We start from the raw sequence: 17,628 nt of genomic DNA, 5'->3' as shown, positions 1-17,628 counted from the left end.
TGCACAGATTTCTTTATATGCTTTAAACTGCAAAAAAAAATTTGTTTTTATGGTAACCTAATAGACTTCACAGTGGCAGAAGGGTTAGTGCGTCTGCCTAACAATACGAATGTCCTGAGTAGTCAGGGTTCAATCTCGGGCTCGGGATCTTTCTGTGTGTAGTTTGCATGTCCTCCCCGTGAATGCGTGGGTTCCCTCCGGGTACTCTGGCTTCCTCCCACTTCCAAAGACATGCACCTGGGGATAGGTTGATTGGCAACACTAAATTGACCCTAGTGTGTGAATGTGAGTGTGAATGTTGTCTGTCTATCTGTGTTGGCCCTGCGATGAGATGGCGACTTGTCCAGGGTATACGCCGCCTTCCGCCTGATTGTAGCTGAGATAGGCGCCAGCCCCCCCCCAAGACCCCAAAAGGGAATAAGCGGTAGAAAATTGATGGATGGATGGGGTAACCTAACAAGACTGCGATGAGGTGGTGACTTGCCCAGGTTGTACTCCGTCTTCCACCCAAATTCAGCTGGGATACCCCTGCAACCCCGAAAGGGACAAGCGGTAAAAAATGGATGGATGGTAACCTGATAGAATGTGGTTTGATACCGCTGTCTGCAGGTGAAATAGAGTGCTGCAGCCAGAAATCCAGCAGAGGGCATTGTGTCAATTCACTCAATACTCATCACTAGAAGAAGCTTTGACAAGGTGTGATGTTGTAAAATCTGAAAGATTTGTAAGATTGAAACTGGAAAATGTATTCCTATAATTGTTTCTTACTATTGTAACCCACGCTACAAGCAGGAATATACTGCATACTCTGTAAGACGAATGGACACATGATGCAGATTTAGGCATATATTGTGGAAGACAAAGGATAAATATTAGGGTGACATCAGATGGCTTACCGTGTTGCATAAAAAAGCAAAACATGTTTGGCTCAAGCAGTAAATTGGTAAAATGAATTGAAAAATAGCACAGTGGGGCCTCATCCTTTCTGCCCACTTGGATCAAGGAAAACACGTCACATAACTGTGTCTGTGGGGGAAGGGATCTCGCTGTGCTGTCCTCCCTGCACAGAAGCTGTCACACCGTCGATTGTCAGAAAGCACCACTTGGGCCTTTTAATATATTTTCCCTGCGCATAACATTCTTACCTTTGCTGGTGTCGACTACTGAACGTATCCATTATGGTTCTCACACAATCAAAAGCTGTGAGGTGCAAGCAGACCCAGTGAGAGATATAGTTTTCCCCACCAGCTGCAAGATAGATTAGCATTTTAAAGATTATGTTTGGTAACTTCTCCATGCTGCAGAAGTATCACCGGAGAGTGCTGTGATTTTTATTAATATTAATATCATTTTCTTTACCCCTGAATTCACTGCCACAAAGACAGTCAGGTATTTATTTTCTGATGTACACAAAAACCTACTGTTTGCATTATACAGTACTGATGTACCGATAATGCTACTGACTTTACAAGTGCTCATAGCTCATATACTATATTCATACATACTCATACAGGATGCAATGCTCGACACCTATTACATGAAAACACTCCATGCATTGACACCCATTTCAGTGGTCCCCCCGTTCATTTCTTCCTCTGTGTCTCCCCCACCTCATCTGTCTCCCTCTCTCTCTTCTTCCTTTGCACCAGCTGCTGCTCCAGAGCCAGTGTGGAGAGTCTCTTCGCCACCACCACCACTCCCCCCTCCACCGACAGAGACAAAAGGCCTGATTCGCCTGCTGAACCCAGCCCCCCTTTTTTTCTTACCCCCTTTCTATCCGTCCCTTCATGAATGTCCGTGAAGGTGGCGGTGGCGGGGGCCAAAGCCGGAAAGGAGGCCCGGACTGGGAGTGAATCAGTGAAGGAGAGTGGGGGGCGGGGGCGGGGAAGGAGGAGGAAGATGGAGCCTGGAAGAGCCGGGGCACACCAAGAAGGCAGGTGCTGAGGCCTTGACTGGAGGACATATTTTTTTTTTTTAAACTTGAATGTCTCTCAATGTTGGGAAAGACCTGACTAGGTATGCAAATTATCCTTACATATTTATATGCATGGATGTGCATGTTTATGTGTATGCATGAATCAATGGGGCACAAGAAAAGGTATGTTTGGAAGAAATCTAAGTGAGGGAGGTGCATGGATACCGTCTGTTTACCCATGTTACCGTTTCTTCGGGACTGAGAGTAATGCTTTAAAAAACTTGATTTAAAGAAACATTGGTATTTGGTATCCAGAATACACTACCAGCATAGCATTTCGGCCTTCAGATTCCAAAGTTAGCCGATTTATTTTCATCTTTTGAAGGCATTTGTTTGTTATTTTTGATATCTCTGCTCCAACATCATATCATCACCCTATATTCTCTTTCATAGATGTCTACTAACCTCATTATTAAGGAACCAAAGCCAGAAATTCCCCTTTCATCCTCTTTTTAGGCCCCCTTTTTTAAAAGAATCCACAATGCAAAGTAACATGAACACTCCGTTTCCGGGGACTTCAGCCTGTGTGGTTTTGAGGCCGCAGTGCAGCATGGGGTTTTATGTTGGCAGACCAAAACTAGCTGAAACCAGTTTGAGGCAGACAGGAACAATGCTGTCGCTGTACTCCGACAAGGGATAAACAGTATTCCTCTCTAACTCTATGTCGTACCTTAGCATCTCTGCTGCCGACTATTGCGGCATGGGCATGGTCGACGGCAAGCCATGCTGCAATGACCTGCGGTGAAGGGAGCAGGGAGACTTGGGAAGAGACACAATGGGGTGGGGGTGGCTGCCTGGAAGTCTGTGATTCTGCAGCACACACACACACACGCGCACACACACACACACACACACACACACACACACACACACACACACACACACACACACACACACACACACACACACACACACACACACACACACACACACACACACACACACACACACACACACGAACATGATCTATGTGTCTTATTTATATGTGTCTGTGTTGCTAGTGCATCAGAGAATGACAAAAGAAGACCACCAGAATTTAGCGCAACGTCGGCTGTAACCTGACCCTCAACTCTGGGCCTTTTGTAAAGAAGCAGATTTTTTTTCTCCATGCAGTCAGGGTGGGGTGCCATTGCTTTTTGAAGGTTCAGTAGTGTTGTGAACATGTTTGTCATAGGATGGAAAAAAGGACAGTCGGAAGGTTTGGCTAGTGGCTGGAGAGGGACGAGAAAAGGCAAGAGGGTGAGGAGGGGCTAATTCTTCTGCATGTTTCTTCGACTATTCTTCATTTTACTGACATGGTAGTATTCTAAATGCGTAACTGTCGGTTAGAATGATGCATGCTTGTGAAAGATGTGTTGGGCATGGGATCTGCATGGATTATTTGTCGAATTTGTGAGTATTTGACATTCATTTTCAGCTTTAGACCGATCTGGCTAACTGCATGTTCCAGGCCTTTCTTTCTCTGCTGCAGCAGCAGCAGCCATTTTCACCTCCTTTCATTAGTCATCTGCACTTTTCCCTGTAGACCGTCACCACCCCCACACTCTGCTCCATATACACAGAAATCCCCCATCATCTAAACTAAGTGTTGTTTAACTAAAAAAAACAGAAACCAAATACATCTGTGCATTCATGATTACCAGAGCGAAACCGGTGTAGCTGCAACCAGGCTAGCCCCCTCAAGAACCATACATGGTGCATTTCATTCCGGTCATATTTCAAATGTCGTATGCACTCTAAAAAACGTCATGCACAAAGCACCAAAAAGTATAAAATTAAAATGTACAAGCATCAAGCATAAAAGCACATGGAATACATGGATGGATTGACTGTGGTAGTAATAATTATGAATTTGTATACAATATAAATTGAATGAAATTTCAGATGATACTTGCTAAGATCATTATTATAAAATTAAAGATAATGAAGTATAATTTGTTTTATATAACAGATTATGTGTTAGGTAGCTTCTTTTTAAGATTTTAAATTAACATTGAATATATTTTTGTTCTCTGAAAAGTTGAAGAAGTCTGCATAACACAAAATATAGTTCTGTTTTAGTGAATTAGTGACGATACTCCAATTCAACTCTATAATGATATTTTTTATACCACTTCTAGGTAACATCCTCATCAAAGCAGAGAAAGGACCATGGGCGATATGAAAACACCCGACTTTGATGACCTCCTTGCAGCCTTCGACATCCCAGACATGGTGGATCCTAAAGCTGCAATTGAATCTGGCCACCAAGAAGATGACAAGGTCAAACAAGCAAAGTGTAAAACAAATACAGTTGAAGATGATCGGATAGGACATGATGTTGGTGTCAGTGTCATTGTCAAGAATATTCGAAACGTGGATACAATTCAACATCTTGGAAATCATTCAGAGAAGGACGAGCTGTTAAAGCCCCCTAAAAGAATTGGCAAGCAACTTCAAAATGGATTCTTGTCTTCCATGCCACCCAAAAATGTATGGAAAACTTCCAGGAAGGATGGACAGACACTAAGTAATCAATTCAGTCCGATCTACAGTGCAGAGGAGGTTGAGGAAGAGAACACAATTGAAGTAGATAATCCAACTGACAAAATCGGTGGTCCGTCAATTGTCAAGTCCTTTACAAAGAAAGCTCCTGTTTTGGTGGAGAAGGCTTCTAAGTCCAAGGCAAAAGGCTTAAAACCAGACCAGAACAACAACCAAAATATCACTCTGGGAGATTCAATTTTTAGTCACACCAATCAGTCTAGTTTTCCTAAAAAGGAGCCTAAGGAAACGCTTCACAGAGACACAGAGAGCAAAGAGACAAATGTGCAAACAATGCAAGTCATATCTAAGTCTACTACAAAACTTTCCTCTTGTATTGCTGCCATTGCTGCTCTTGGTGCTAAAAATGCAAGCCCTACAGAGTCCCGTGTATTTGATTTTCCTGTTAAACAAATGGAATCAAACCAAGACAATAAAAATTTCAGAGCTCCAGAAAAAAAATGTGAACCGGAATCAGCCTTAGAGTTGGCAAAGCGATTGCTATCAGGACAACCACAGAGTCCATCAAGTGTCAACAGTGAAAGTAGCAGCAAAGGTTCACCAGACTCAAGCACTGACACTGCCACAGTCATTCCAAAGGTCAGGATAAAAACAATTAAGACCTCTTCTGGACACATCAAGCGTACTGTCACACGGGTGCTCCCAGATTTGGAATTTGAAACAATGAAAAAGGGTGGAAATTCCAGTGGCCCAAAAATAGTGGCTACCACTGGTGCATTTTTCTCATGTCCCACAGGCTCCTCTCTGCCAACTACGGTGGTAGCCACTTGTGGGGGTCTATCAAATGGAATAACCAAGCAGATGACAATTAAACCAGTAGCAACAGCCTTTCTTCCAGTCTCAGCTGTCAAGACGGCTGGTTCACAAGTCATCAACCTGAAACTGGCTAATAACACCACAGTCAAAGCAACCGTCATTCCTGCTGCCTCAGTACAAAGTGGCAGCAGTGCCATCCTTAAAGCGGCAAATGCCATGCAACAAAAAGTCATGGTCCCTGCCTCTACTCTGCCTAATGCTAAATTAGTACCAAAGGCAGTCCATCTCAGTAACCTGAATCTTCTCTCGCAGAATGTATCCTCTGCTCATGGTGATCTCCAACAAGGAAAGTCCAGGCAATCACAACAACTTAAACAACAACCCCTTTTCAAAGGCCAGCACTCAAAGAAGTTCCCCAGAGTTCATGTCATAACCAACTCTCAAAGCTCCATAGTTGATGCTTTCAATAAAGTCCTGAGTAGCATTAATCCAATTCCTGTGTATATCCCAAACCTCTCCCCACCAACCTCAGCCTGTATTTCGATACCATCTCATGGCTATAAGTGTCTGGAATGTGGCGACTCATTTGCTCTGGAAAAAAGCCTGACTCAACATTTTGAACGTCGTAGTGTGCGGATTGAGGTTATCTGCAATCACTGTTCAAAAAATCTTGTCTTCTACAATAAATGCAGCCTTTTGTCTCATGCAAGGGGACACAAGGACAAAGGAGTTGTCATGCAGTGTTCACACCTAATCTTAAAACCCATCCCTGCTGACCAAATGATAACAGCACCGCCCTATTCCAGACTACACTCTATTACAGATAGCTTCGATGCACAGGCACAACCTGCTCAAACGCCAGTTCCAAGTGATGTGACACAAAGAGCAGTGATTTCAGCTCCAAGCAACATCCCAATTGAGGCCGCCATGCCCTTGGAAGATGGTGCATTCAAACTCTGTAGGCACAGCCTGAAGTGTTTGGAATGTAATGAAATGTTCCAAGATGACAGCTCACTAGCTATGCATTATCAGCAAGTTCTGGAGACCAGTGGGCAGGTATGATTTCTATGATATTGCTTATTAACCAATAAATATGAATGCTAAATCGTGTTCATGCAAACCTCTGAATATGCAGAGTGCTGTGGAAATATTTGGCTGTATATACACTATATAGTATATACCACACTACAATTCAGTACTATTTTTTGCCCCATTTGCGGCCCCGAACTAGGGAATGGCACGTATCCTTAGATCAAATTCAGCCCTCTTTTCAAAATGAAACAGTAACTGCTGTAACCATGAGATCATTTATACTACAGTCCTACCAGGATTTCACAATGTCGCAATCAAACCAATGCATGCAAATTCAACCGATCCCTGCAAAATATGAACAACCTCACAACTTTGTCTAATCCCCACACATTTGAGCCAATCATCAACATTTTTGCCAATCGAAATGAAAATAAATACAATTTCTACAGCAGCGCTCCAGCGGAACGCAACTGTCTCACCAATCAAATGTCTACCTGCATCACTCCACATCTTCACCTTCTTGATTACATTGACATAGATTAATTCATTCACAGATTCATTACTCATCATTCACTCATTTTACCAACAAAAATCACAGCAATAGATCGCTCTCAACAGTTACTCAATGTTCTCATCGGAAGTGCAGGAACTGTACGTGCAGTGTGTTGAAATATAAACAAAAGTTTAGAATCGACTTTCGAGTTTCAAAACATGCAAAAGAATGTCTGCAACTTGTGGACAACAGAACATACAATTGACAGTAAGAATAAGGATAATAATAATAGGAAGAAAATAAGAACAATATGGCTCAATTTAGATATCCCTCCTCCCCCCTTGTTTTTGCCCCCCCTCCTCGGTTTTGCGCATACACGTCAGTCAAGAGGTGTTCAAATTATCTGTCAGGGCGAAGTACCCCCTTCGAAGAGAAGAGAGCTTGCAGACCTCCCTTCACTATCGAGTGCGAGAAGAAAGACGTCAGACCAGAAAGCCACAAAAGCGTACAAATGTAAGTAATAAGTACAACTGGTGATTTTAATAATAACGACAATCATGGTTTTAGACAGACTTTAAACCTTTTCTACTGACCGTACATTTTGGCTTCAAACATAAATACACAATGAAACATACTCTGTATAAAATAGCGCAAGCTGATGCGCCGACACTTGCAAATTTCGCCAAAAATGTTGTCTACTAATAGGTCTACTTCCTAGTAAAGACAGACAAAAGAAAATTAGATGAGCACAAGCATAGGCAAACATGGCGTGCAGTGGCTTTTAAATAGTAAACAAACATTCGTCGCATCTGCCTTACGTCACTGCTGGCAAACGGTGAGGGTTGATGATATAACGAAACTGCAGCGACGTCCATATGCTTGGTGGCGCATTTGCAATACTTCGCCATTGCACTAATTGCTAGAACCAAGGAGGTGGGTTTAGTAAAAGAGGGCACGGGAAGAAAGATAATTTTAATCAAGCTAAAGAGGAAGAAGAAGAAAAAAAAAAAGGCAGCCTTTGGTGGTGTCTGTGTTACAAACTATGCACACTTCTGTGTGAGATGGTCACGTGTATGAATGCCAGCGGATGGGGCATACTGTTAGTTAATAATAATGATACTAATAATGGATTCGATTTATATAGCGATTTTCCTAGACACTCAAAGCGCTTCACAGACAACTAAGAAGCCATCATTCCTTCACTCCACATTCCCATAAAATGGTGGTAAGCCACATCTGTAGCCACAGCTACCCTCAGGTAGATTGATAAAAGCACGGCTGCCAATTTGCACCTACGGCCCATTCAACCACCGTCCCAAATTTGTACAGCGAACATACAATACATTCTCATTAATACACCAAACAATCATTCATATTCATACACCAAACATTCATTCACATTAATAAATTATTAAATGTGAGCATTCTGCTTGAAGCCATCGAGGGCTGCCCTTTTGATGACATCACTTCCTGTACACGCAGGCGTACCCATTTTGAGGAGGCGGGGATTCCTACGTTACATCTTGTTTACATTCTGAATGCACGGGTGCGGCCTCGACGGCAAACAGCACTTCTGACGTATTTATTAACCATACTACATTATCCCCATATGTACACTTTATGAATAATGAATATATTTAAAATCATTTTAATAGGCATATGTAATAGGGATGTACAGTTATTTAAAGCTCAAGGTATGATATTATCGCAGCGTAAAGGCTGCGGTACGCTATTATTGTTGCCTCAACTATGCCAGTCTTGCGCTGGGCAAAGGATTGTGGGAGATGTGGTTTATTTCTTTTACCAATGATTGGGGAGCAGTGGGCAGCAGCAGTGCCGTGCCCAGGAATCATTTATGGTGATTTAACCCCCAATTCCAACCCTTAATGCTGAGTGCCAAGCAGGGAGGCAATGGGTCCCATTTTTATAGGTAATACTCGGCCGGGATTTGATACATTTCAGACCACGCCAAAGCTAAAACACCAGAAAAAAACTACATATCAAGTTTTTGTTTGATACTGTCATAAGTGCCAAACAAAAACTTGATGTGTAGTTTGTTTTTTTCACCTTATTATGGAGCTATGTTGTCCGGGGGCATAGTAGGGTCTCCCAAGACAAAGGGACTAGACAAAGAGCATCTCAAAGACCTTTATGAAGAAGAAAAAACGAGGACTCAGATTTCCCCGTCTGGTGCCAGGCCCACGCTGGCGAGTGCCTGGTGTCCAGGCCCCACGGGGACAGAGGCAACATGGGTCCACCACTCCAATAGGTTCACCACTCATAGAAAGGGGCACACAGGTCGGGTGTAGTGTGAGCTGGGCTGCAGCCAAAGCAGGACCCTTGACAGTCCGATCCTCGGCTACAGAAACTAGTTCTTGGGACGTGGAACGTCACCTTGCTGGGGGAAAAGAAGCTTTAGCTGGTGAGACGGGTGGGGAAGTTCCGGTTAGATATAGTCGAACTCACTTTGACGCACAACAAAGGCTCTGGGACCAGTCGTCTCGAAAGGGGCTGGACTATTTTCCACTCTGGCGTTACACGCAGTGAGAGTTGACGGCCTGGGGCGGCATTTATACTGTTGCCCCCCGGATCAAAGCCTGTATGTTGGAGTTTAACCCAGCAGACGTGAGGGTATCTTAGCTCCACTTTCGGGTGGGGGGACAGGTCCTGACTGTTGTTTGTCCTTATGCACTAATAAGCAGCTCGCAGTATCCTCTCTTTTTGGATTCTCTCGAGGGAGTACTGAAGAGTGCTCCCTCAGGTGATTCCTTTGTTGTGCTGGGTGACTTCAACGCTCACATTGGCAACGACAGTGAAACTTGGAGAGGCGTGATTGGGAGGGACGGCCGCCCAGATCTGAACCCGAGTGGTGTTTTTGTCATTAGACTTTAGTGCTCGTCACAGATTGTCAATAAAACAAACACCATTTGGGGACGGGTTTGGCACGGTTGGGAGAGTGGTCGTGCCTGAGGGTTCTTGGTTCGATCCCCACCTTCTACCATTCTAGTCACGTCCGTTGTGTCCTTGAGCAAGACACTTCACTCTTGCTCCTGATTGGTCGTGGTTAGGGTCTTGCATGGCAGCTCCCGACATCAGTGTGTGAATGTGTGTGGGAATGGGTGAAAGTGTAAATAGTGTCAAAGCGCTTTGACCTTTTCTACCTTGAAGGTAGAAAAGCGCTATACAAGTATAACCCCTTTACCATTTTCAAACATATGGGTGTCTATATGTGCACTTGGCACCTGGACAACCTATGCCGCAGTTCGATGATCGACCTTTTGGTTGCGTCATCGAATTTGTGGTCTCATGTTTTGGACACTTGTGTGAAGAGAGGGGCGAAGCTTTCTACCAATAACCAACTGGTGGTGAGTTGGCTCCGATGGTGGGGGAGGATTTTGGACAGACCTAGCAGGCCCAAACGCATTGTGAGGGTCTGCTGGAACTGTCTAACAAAGTCTGACAGTCAGCGAGATTTTCAATTCCCACCTCAAGAAGAACTTTGAGCATGTCATGAAGGAGGCTCTGGACATTGAGCCCGAGTGGACCATGCTCCCTACCTCTATTTTTTGAGGCAGCCGATCAAAGCTGTGGCTGCTAGGTGGTTGGTGCCTGTCGTGGCGGTAATTCCAGAACCTGCGTCAAGCTGAAAAAAAGAGTAATATCTGGTCCTTTTGGGACTCCAGCGGGAGCGGACAGGTACTGAAATGCCAAGTTGTGTGCGGCTTTGGCGGTCGCGACATGGGAGTTCGGAGACGCCATGGTAAAATACTTTAGGCAGCTTCGAAGAAGTTCTCGGCCACCATTCGCTAACCTCAGAAGAGGGAAGCAGTGCACTGTCAACAGCATGTACAGTATATATATATAGGATCGAAGGAAGGAATACTTTGACGTACTCAATCCCAACAACATGTCTTCCTATGAGGAAGCAGTGCCTTGGGAATTATATTACTGGGGCTAAAGTTGCTGAGGTAGTTAAAAAGATCCTCGGTGGCAGGGCACCGGCGGTAGATGAAGTCCGCCCGGAGTTCCTTAAGGCTCTGGATACTGTGGGGCTGTCTTAGTTGACAAGATTCTGCAACATTGCAATACATCTGGATTGGCAGACCGGGGTGGTCGTTCCTCTCTTTAAGAAAGGGGAACCGAATGGTGTGTTCCAACTATCTTGGGATCACACTCCTCAGTCTTCCGGGTAAGGTTTATTCAGGTGTACTGGTGAGGAGGCTATACTAGCTAGTCAAACCTAGGATTCAGGAGGAGCAGTGTTGGTCGAGGAATTGTGGACCAGCTCTTTACTCCTGGAAGGGTACTTGAGAATGCATGGGAGTTTGCCCAACCAGTCTACATGTGCTTTGTGGACTTGTAGAAGGTCCCTTGGGAAGTGCTCGGAGAGTATGGAGTATTGGACTGTCTGATTGTGGCGGTCTGCTTCCTCTATGATTGGTGTCATAGCTTGGTTCGCAATACCGGCAGTAAGTCGGACCCTTTTTGAGTGAGAGTTGGACTCCACCAGGGCTACCCTCTGTCACCAATTATTTCCATGAATTTTTTGGACAGAATTTTTAGGTGCAGTCAGGGCATTGAGGAGATCTGGTTTTGTGGCTGCAGGATTAGGTCTCTACTTTTTGCAGATGATGTGGTCCAACTGGGATGGGAATCAGCACCTCCACCCGGAAAAGGGTGTGGAATGCCATTTCATGGTTGGGGAGGACCTCTTGCCCCGAGTGAGGCAAGAGTGAATTGTGAGATCGACAGGAAGATCGGTGCGGCGTCGGCAGTAATGCGGACACTGTATTGATCCATTCTGGTTAGGGAGGAGCTGAGCCGGAAGGCAAAGCTCTCAATTTACCGGTCGATTTACATTCCCATCCTCACCTATTGTCATGAGCTTTGAGTTATGACCGGTACAAGTGGCCAAAATGAGTTTCCTCCGTCGGGTGGCAGGGCTCTCCCTGAGAGATAGGGTGAGGATCTCTGTCATTCGGTAGGAGCTCAAAGTAAAGCCGCTGCTCCTCTACATCGAGAGGAACCAGATGAGGTGGTCGGGCATCTGGTCAGGATGCCCCCCACACGCCTCCCTGGGGAGGTGTTTAAGCATGTCCGACCTGTAGGAGACCACGGGGAAAAAACCAGGACACGTTGGGGGGACTATGTCTTCCAACTGGCCTGGGAATGCCTTGGGATCCACCGTGAAAAGTTAGACGAAATGGTTGGGAAGAGGGAAGTCTGGGTTTCTCTACTTAGGCTGCTGCCCCCACAACCTGACCTCAGATAATCAGAGGAAGATGGATGGATGGACCGTCAAGCGTCACAGCATTATTGTGAATACTTTGAAATGGCAGTATCGGCAATACTGTTACACCCCTAATATGTAAATATACATTATCTCACACAAGTGAATACATCCTTAACCCAGTTTTACTACAGTACACCATTAAAAGGGAGAGCATTAGAAATCAAGCTTGGATATATTTTAGAGTACTGTAGTTATTGTACAGCTGGTATACATAGTATAATTTCTGTCGTTTTGTCCCTTCAAGATTATTTGTACTGTTATTTGACCATTATTTAGTTTTAATTGCCAAAGTTTTTTTCTCATGTGAAGGTTAGGTTGTAATTGTAGGTATTTTTCTTGCATTGGTACACATGTACTGTACTTTGTTGTGGCTTAATAAATCCTGTTTTACACATTTTTTGTGCCGAGTTAGTAAGATGCCTTTCTCAGTTATGTTTATATTGGTTTATTATTTTCTTCAGAAAATTTCCCTATAATAACTCCAAAAGGAAAAAACGATTTATTTCAATGTTCATTTTGTCTAATTTTTTTAATGCAACAACAATCCCGTGCTTATAGGGTTAGAGTTACAAAAACATTTAAACCGCTAAGTACAAATTCATAAAATCCCAAAGATATGTAATGTTAATGGAAAAAGCGTTAAAAGTTTCAACTTTTGCCGCAACCTTTTAAAAATGCTGCTTTGAAATCAGGGTTGTAATGCCAGAACAATACAAAAAAGGCAGCGAAATCATGGAGGGACAGTTACTATTTTTAACACACATTACAATTAACATTTCTATGTTTTCTGTTTCATTAGAAAACCTGCAATATCTGCCAAATGCTTCTTCCAAATCAGTGCAGTTTTCTGTCGCATCAACGAATCCATCAGCACAAGTCTCCTTACATCTGCCCAGAGTGTGGCGCAAGCTGTCGATCTGTCCACTTCCAGTCCCACGTCACCAAGAACTGCCTGCACTACGCACGTAGAGTCGGCTACCGGTCAGTCACAATAGAAGACTGTTTCAAGGTAAATCCAATCTTACAGTAGTAGCTATCACAAGCTGATATTTCCCCCTTTGTCTTGTTTCCAAACTGCTAGATGTATTCACTGTAGTGTGATCGTCTCTGATGTTGCGACTTTGAAGTCGCACATCCAGACTACACACTGTGAGGTCTTCTATAAATGTCCGCTTTGTCCCATGGCCTTCAAGTCTGCACCAGCAACACACTCCCATGCGTACACACAGCATCCTGGATTGAAAGCAGGAGAGCCTAAGTAAGTCTAGATTCAAGCCTCATACAGAAGATCACTGTTTCAAGAATAATACTTTTAATAAAAGAATTGCCATAAAATCATGCTTTATAGAAAGGTCAACATATATTCACATCCATCCACATGCTCTACTGCAAATTAATACCCTGAACCAATTCATTTTTCGAAGGAAAATCATGCTTGTTGTTCATCCGTTGTAGGATTTGTAGATTTTAGACATGGTGGCTTATCATCGATGTTTGTTTTTCCACATGGAAACCTTTCATTAGATAGTCCATCCTGAGCAGGTGTAACAAGAGAGAGAGAGAGAGTAATTGTATTCACCACATTGTTTTTTTCTCGTCTTTGTCTGACAGGCTTATATACAAGTGTTCCATGTGCGATACTGTCTACACTTTGCAGTCTCTTCTTTACACACACTTTGACCAGCATGTTGTCACTCATAAAGTTCCTGTGTTTAAATGCCCCGACTGCTCTATGCACTATGCACAGAAACAACTCATGCTGGACCATATAAAGGTAGGGCGAGCTAACATAACACTGAGCTCATATAACTTAATCAAAGCTCTCTAATATGAAAATATAACAATATGTGGTTTGAATTCTTTTCCAAGGGCATTCATGGAACTCTGAAGACTATTGAAGGTCCACCAAACTTAGGAATCAACCTCCCGCTCAGTGCCAAACCTACAAATTCTAACAGCACCATCAACAATGGCCCTACAAATGACAATAACAACAACAAGGATGGGCAAAACACCAATGGACAAAACAAAGGCATCAAGAAGACTGAACCTTTATCACCTAAAAAAGACAGCAAAAACAGATTGGGGAAAGATACTAGTTCAGATTATACATGTTCAGAGTGCAACCGTGTCTTCGGTGGCAGAGAGGTCTTCTTGAATCACATGAAAAAAGAACATGGCAAGGTAAATATCTGCGAATATTTTCGAGAAGGAGCCTAAATGCACGGGCAGTAAAATTGTGAGAATTATGTTGAATAACAGAACAGTTTAAATGTGTGCTAGCTTATCCACTCTTCCTTTTTTCAACATTAGACATTGAAGAAGCACCCATGCCGACAGTGCGACAAGTCCTTCAGTTCCACTCACAGTCTTTGCCGACACAACCGCCTCAAACACAAAGGAGTGCACAAAGCCTACACCTGCCCGTGAGTAGAGGCTACTAGATATGGATAATATTGTGCACCAAAAAAAATATTACCAGTGAGAATGACACAACAAATGAGGGATTTGCTCTTGGACTACAGGTCAAAATGTACAAATTGCACAAATCTGAAGAGCGTATTCTTCAAGCAGGCTTAAGTAAAGTCCCCAGCCATAACAAATGGTTCTTCTGGATGGGTCTGCATTTGCTTAATGATGGCATCATGTAGTAGGCAGAGTGCTAAGGTAACGTTAGCATAGGGTGGTATATAAACAGATGTTAAAATGACAACAGTGACCTCTCTCGGTAGGTAGAAGGGTCTGCATACTACTGAGATATCCTCTAGATCCGGACAGTAGTGGGTGTAGATATTTTTACTGTTTGTGCTTCAGTCATCCAGTGTGTAAATTTGCAGCCTTCCCCCTCTGCTCTTACCAGAGTCTTTAATGCCATCAAAGCGGTGCAGGCTGCGATCTTTCAGATAAACAGCTAAAAAACGGGGAAGAACAAGTTTAGCCAAGATTCTCTGATGATAATAGCACTGCTGTCCCGAAGACTGTTGTTGCTGACCAACCATAATTCCAGTTTGTCTGTTTTGAGGACGATGGATCTGGTTTTCGTTAATAGATGCTCTGAACCGTTGGATTGTGTGGTTTTCCCTCTATACTTGCTAACAGGTCCATTTTACAACTACTCTATTGTTTACGATGCCTCTGCCGACGTCATCTTCTCCACTGTTTGAGGACAAACGACCATGAGCCAAGTGCTCTAGCCTTGTCGTCTGGGATGTAGTAAGACTGATGACATTTCCAAGACATAAATCCAAATATACTAAGGTTATTTAGTAATATTTTTTATGTTTTTGGCTATTAATTGAGTGCTTTAGGTATGGCCTTTGGAGTTGTGTGTAGCTACAAAAATGTTTGGGTCCAGGCGCATCATTTCAGTCCTTAATCATAGATATGAACAGGGTCCGCTCCTCTGCCAGGACTTTGGTGTTTAAGTTTGATGCTGAATTTCAAGTTGTTTAACCACCAAATTGTTCAAGTCCTGAGTGTCTACTGTGCAGCAGAACCAAGGGAAATTAGACTTGTGCAGGAATAATAAGTTAGTAATCACTTATGATGCTTTTGACACCTGAATGAGTACTGTATGTATGTGTATGTTCCTTGGCGTTGCATGTAGCTACAAGAACATGGTGGTTCAAGGAACAGATTTCAGTCTTTTGTCATAGTTCTTAACAGTTCGTAGAAGAATAATGATTTGACATGTTGCTGAGAAGAAAAAACAAGTAAAAAAAAATGTTTCTGGTATGTTCAAGGTGGAACCAGCAGTATAAATGTGGGGCTATGCAAGAATATCAGAGTAGTTCATCGAGGACTATGATTGTGATTTTATTACACTTGATCAGGCACTGCCCACTGCTCAGTCAGACCTTCACCAAGAGAGTGCTGCTCGATCAGCACATTCAGTTGATGCATGGAGCTTCAGAGGAGAAGAATGCCAGCGCGGCTCCCACAGATAATTCGCCAGAGAACAAATCGGTATAGATATATAATGTGTTTTTTTACTTCAACATTACCTTTTACACATTCTTGACATGGTTTTCAGACTGCCAGCCCCAAGAGAAAAAATGATGCAGAAGAGAAGGTGTCTCCAGAGTTAAACCCCCGTGGTTTAGACTTGCAGCCTTTGAAGAGGCTCAAAGTTAACATACCCAAAGTTCACAGATGTGCTGTCTGCGGCTTCACCACCGAGGACATCATCGCATTCCACAAGCACATCCCCCAGCACAAGTCGGACCACTCGTCATACCAGTGCCAGGAGTGTGGACTGTGCTACACTTCCCTGCGCTCTAAGTCCCGACACCTTTTCATCGTCCATCGTCTGAAGGAGCCACAATGCTTTGCCCGTTTCAGGGGTAAGGATAATGAAAACCAGCGGGAGAACCTCATGGAAGTTACAGCGCAGGATGATGATGGAATGTCAAAGACCAAATGTAAAGTGTGTGGGAAACAGTTTGAGACTGAGGGCAACCTCAACACTCACATGAGGACACATGGAATGGCATTTATCAAGGCCAAAAGACTCAGTTCGGCTGAAAAATGAATCTTCGCCTGCACCATAATCAAAACTGTAGAATTCCTTTTATATAGTTGTACAGTATCTATTGGCTGGGGTCCTAATGTATAAAATTACTGCAATAAACTGTTAATAATATACAAATACACATCCGTGGGGGAAATAAGCATTTGGTCCCATGCTGATTTTTGTAAGTTAACACTCCCACATGAAACATCCGAAATTGTTTAGGTATGTTGACTGTAACATAGAGAGACCGGGTGTGAAAAATACCTTAACAACAGGTTCAATAAAGTTTTTGAATTAGTTTGTATTTCATCTAGAGCAAAAAGGCATTGATATGAAAAAAAATGCTTAGGGTTTGGAGAAACCCCTGTTGATAAACACAATGGTCAGACTTTTGTAGTTGGTCACCAGGGTTGTAAACATCTCAGGAGAGATTTTAGTTAAATAAATACCCCAAAAGCAGAAAGCTTCCAATGTCATGTGTGACAGTAGGGATGGTTGGGGTCGTATTTAGTATCTCTCTGCCTCCACACACATCAGTTCCAGTTGATGCTTAAAAGCTAAATTTTGGCTTCTGCTGACTAAAATATAGTATACCAACCTTATCTGTTTCATATTGGTGTTTATTGACAAACTTCAGACAGGCTTGTACATGTACTTTGTGGAAAGGGGGGCCTTGCAGGCGCTGCAGGATCTCAATCCATTACATCAAAGTATGTTACTAATGTTTTTTTTTCTTTGCTAACTGTGGACTAACTCCCGTAAGATCAATAACCAGCTCCTCCTCTCATAATTCTGGGCCTTCTTTTGAGTAAATCTTGGCTCACAAGGTCAAAACTGGCTTGGACCTCTAAAACAAGGACAACTTCTTTCATTTCCAAATTATTGCGCTAATAGCGTTATATTTCGTAACAAGCTTCTTGTTTATAGTCTTGAAGACAATTTTATTCTACAACCTTGCTCCTAATGTCCTTTGACATAAATTTTGTTTTGGCGGAGAGGTTGTAATAGACTAGACCAGGGGT

General features: G+C 43.2%; 1 protein-coding gene and 1 long non-coding RNA gene across 4 annotated transcripts; one reads left to right on the top strand and one right to left on the bottom strand.

Annotated features, from left to right (window-relative positions):
- Positions 1-833: 833 nt before the first annotated feature.
- LOC133536197 (uncharacterized) lies at positions 834-2,777 on the bottom strand. Its single transcript, XR_009802415.1, has 3 exons — positions 2,381-2,777; positions 1,146-1,248; positions 834-1,071 (listed from the first exon to the last, which is right to left on the bottom strand). It is a non-coding gene; the product is annotated as an uncharacterized LOC133536197 (long non-coding RNA).
- znf532 (zinc finger protein 532) lies at positions 1,713-16,903 on the top strand. Of its 3 annotated transcripts, none has more exons than XM_061876524.1 (9): positions 1,713-2,016; positions 4,096-6,331; positions 12,893-13,074; positions 13,175-13,351; positions 13,705-13,867; positions 13,963-14,277; positions 14,407-14,519; positions 15,927-16,059; positions 16,127-16,903. In XM_061876524.1, exons 2-9 carry the CDS (start codon positions 4,127-4,129, stop codon positions 16,622-16,624), a joined length of 3,786 nt encoding a protein of 1,261 aa, XP_061732508.1. In that variant the 5' UTR covers positions 1,713-2,016; positions 4,096-4,126; the 3' UTR covers positions 16,625-16,903. The 3 variants fall into 3 exon arrangements, with proteins under 3 accessions (XP_061732508.1, XP_061732507.1, XP_061732509.1); XM_061876523.1 differs by lacking the exon at positions 1,713-2,016 and adding an exon at positions 2,800-3,214; XM_061876525.1 differs by lacking the exon at positions 1,713-2,016 and adding an exon at positions 3,267-3,367.
- Positions 16,904-17,628: the final 725 nt, after the last annotated feature.

The sequence above is a fragment of the Nerophis ophidion genome, linkage group LG17 (genome assembly GCF_033978795.1).
Source record: "Nerophis ophidion isolate RoL-2023_Sa linkage group LG17, RoL_Noph_v1.0, whole genome shotgun sequence".
Lineage (NCBI taxonomy): Eukaryota > Metazoa > Chordata > Actinopteri > Syngnathiformes > Syngnathidae > Nerophis > Nerophis ophidion.
This window is presented reverse-complemented; position numbering and strand designations above follow the sequence as displayed.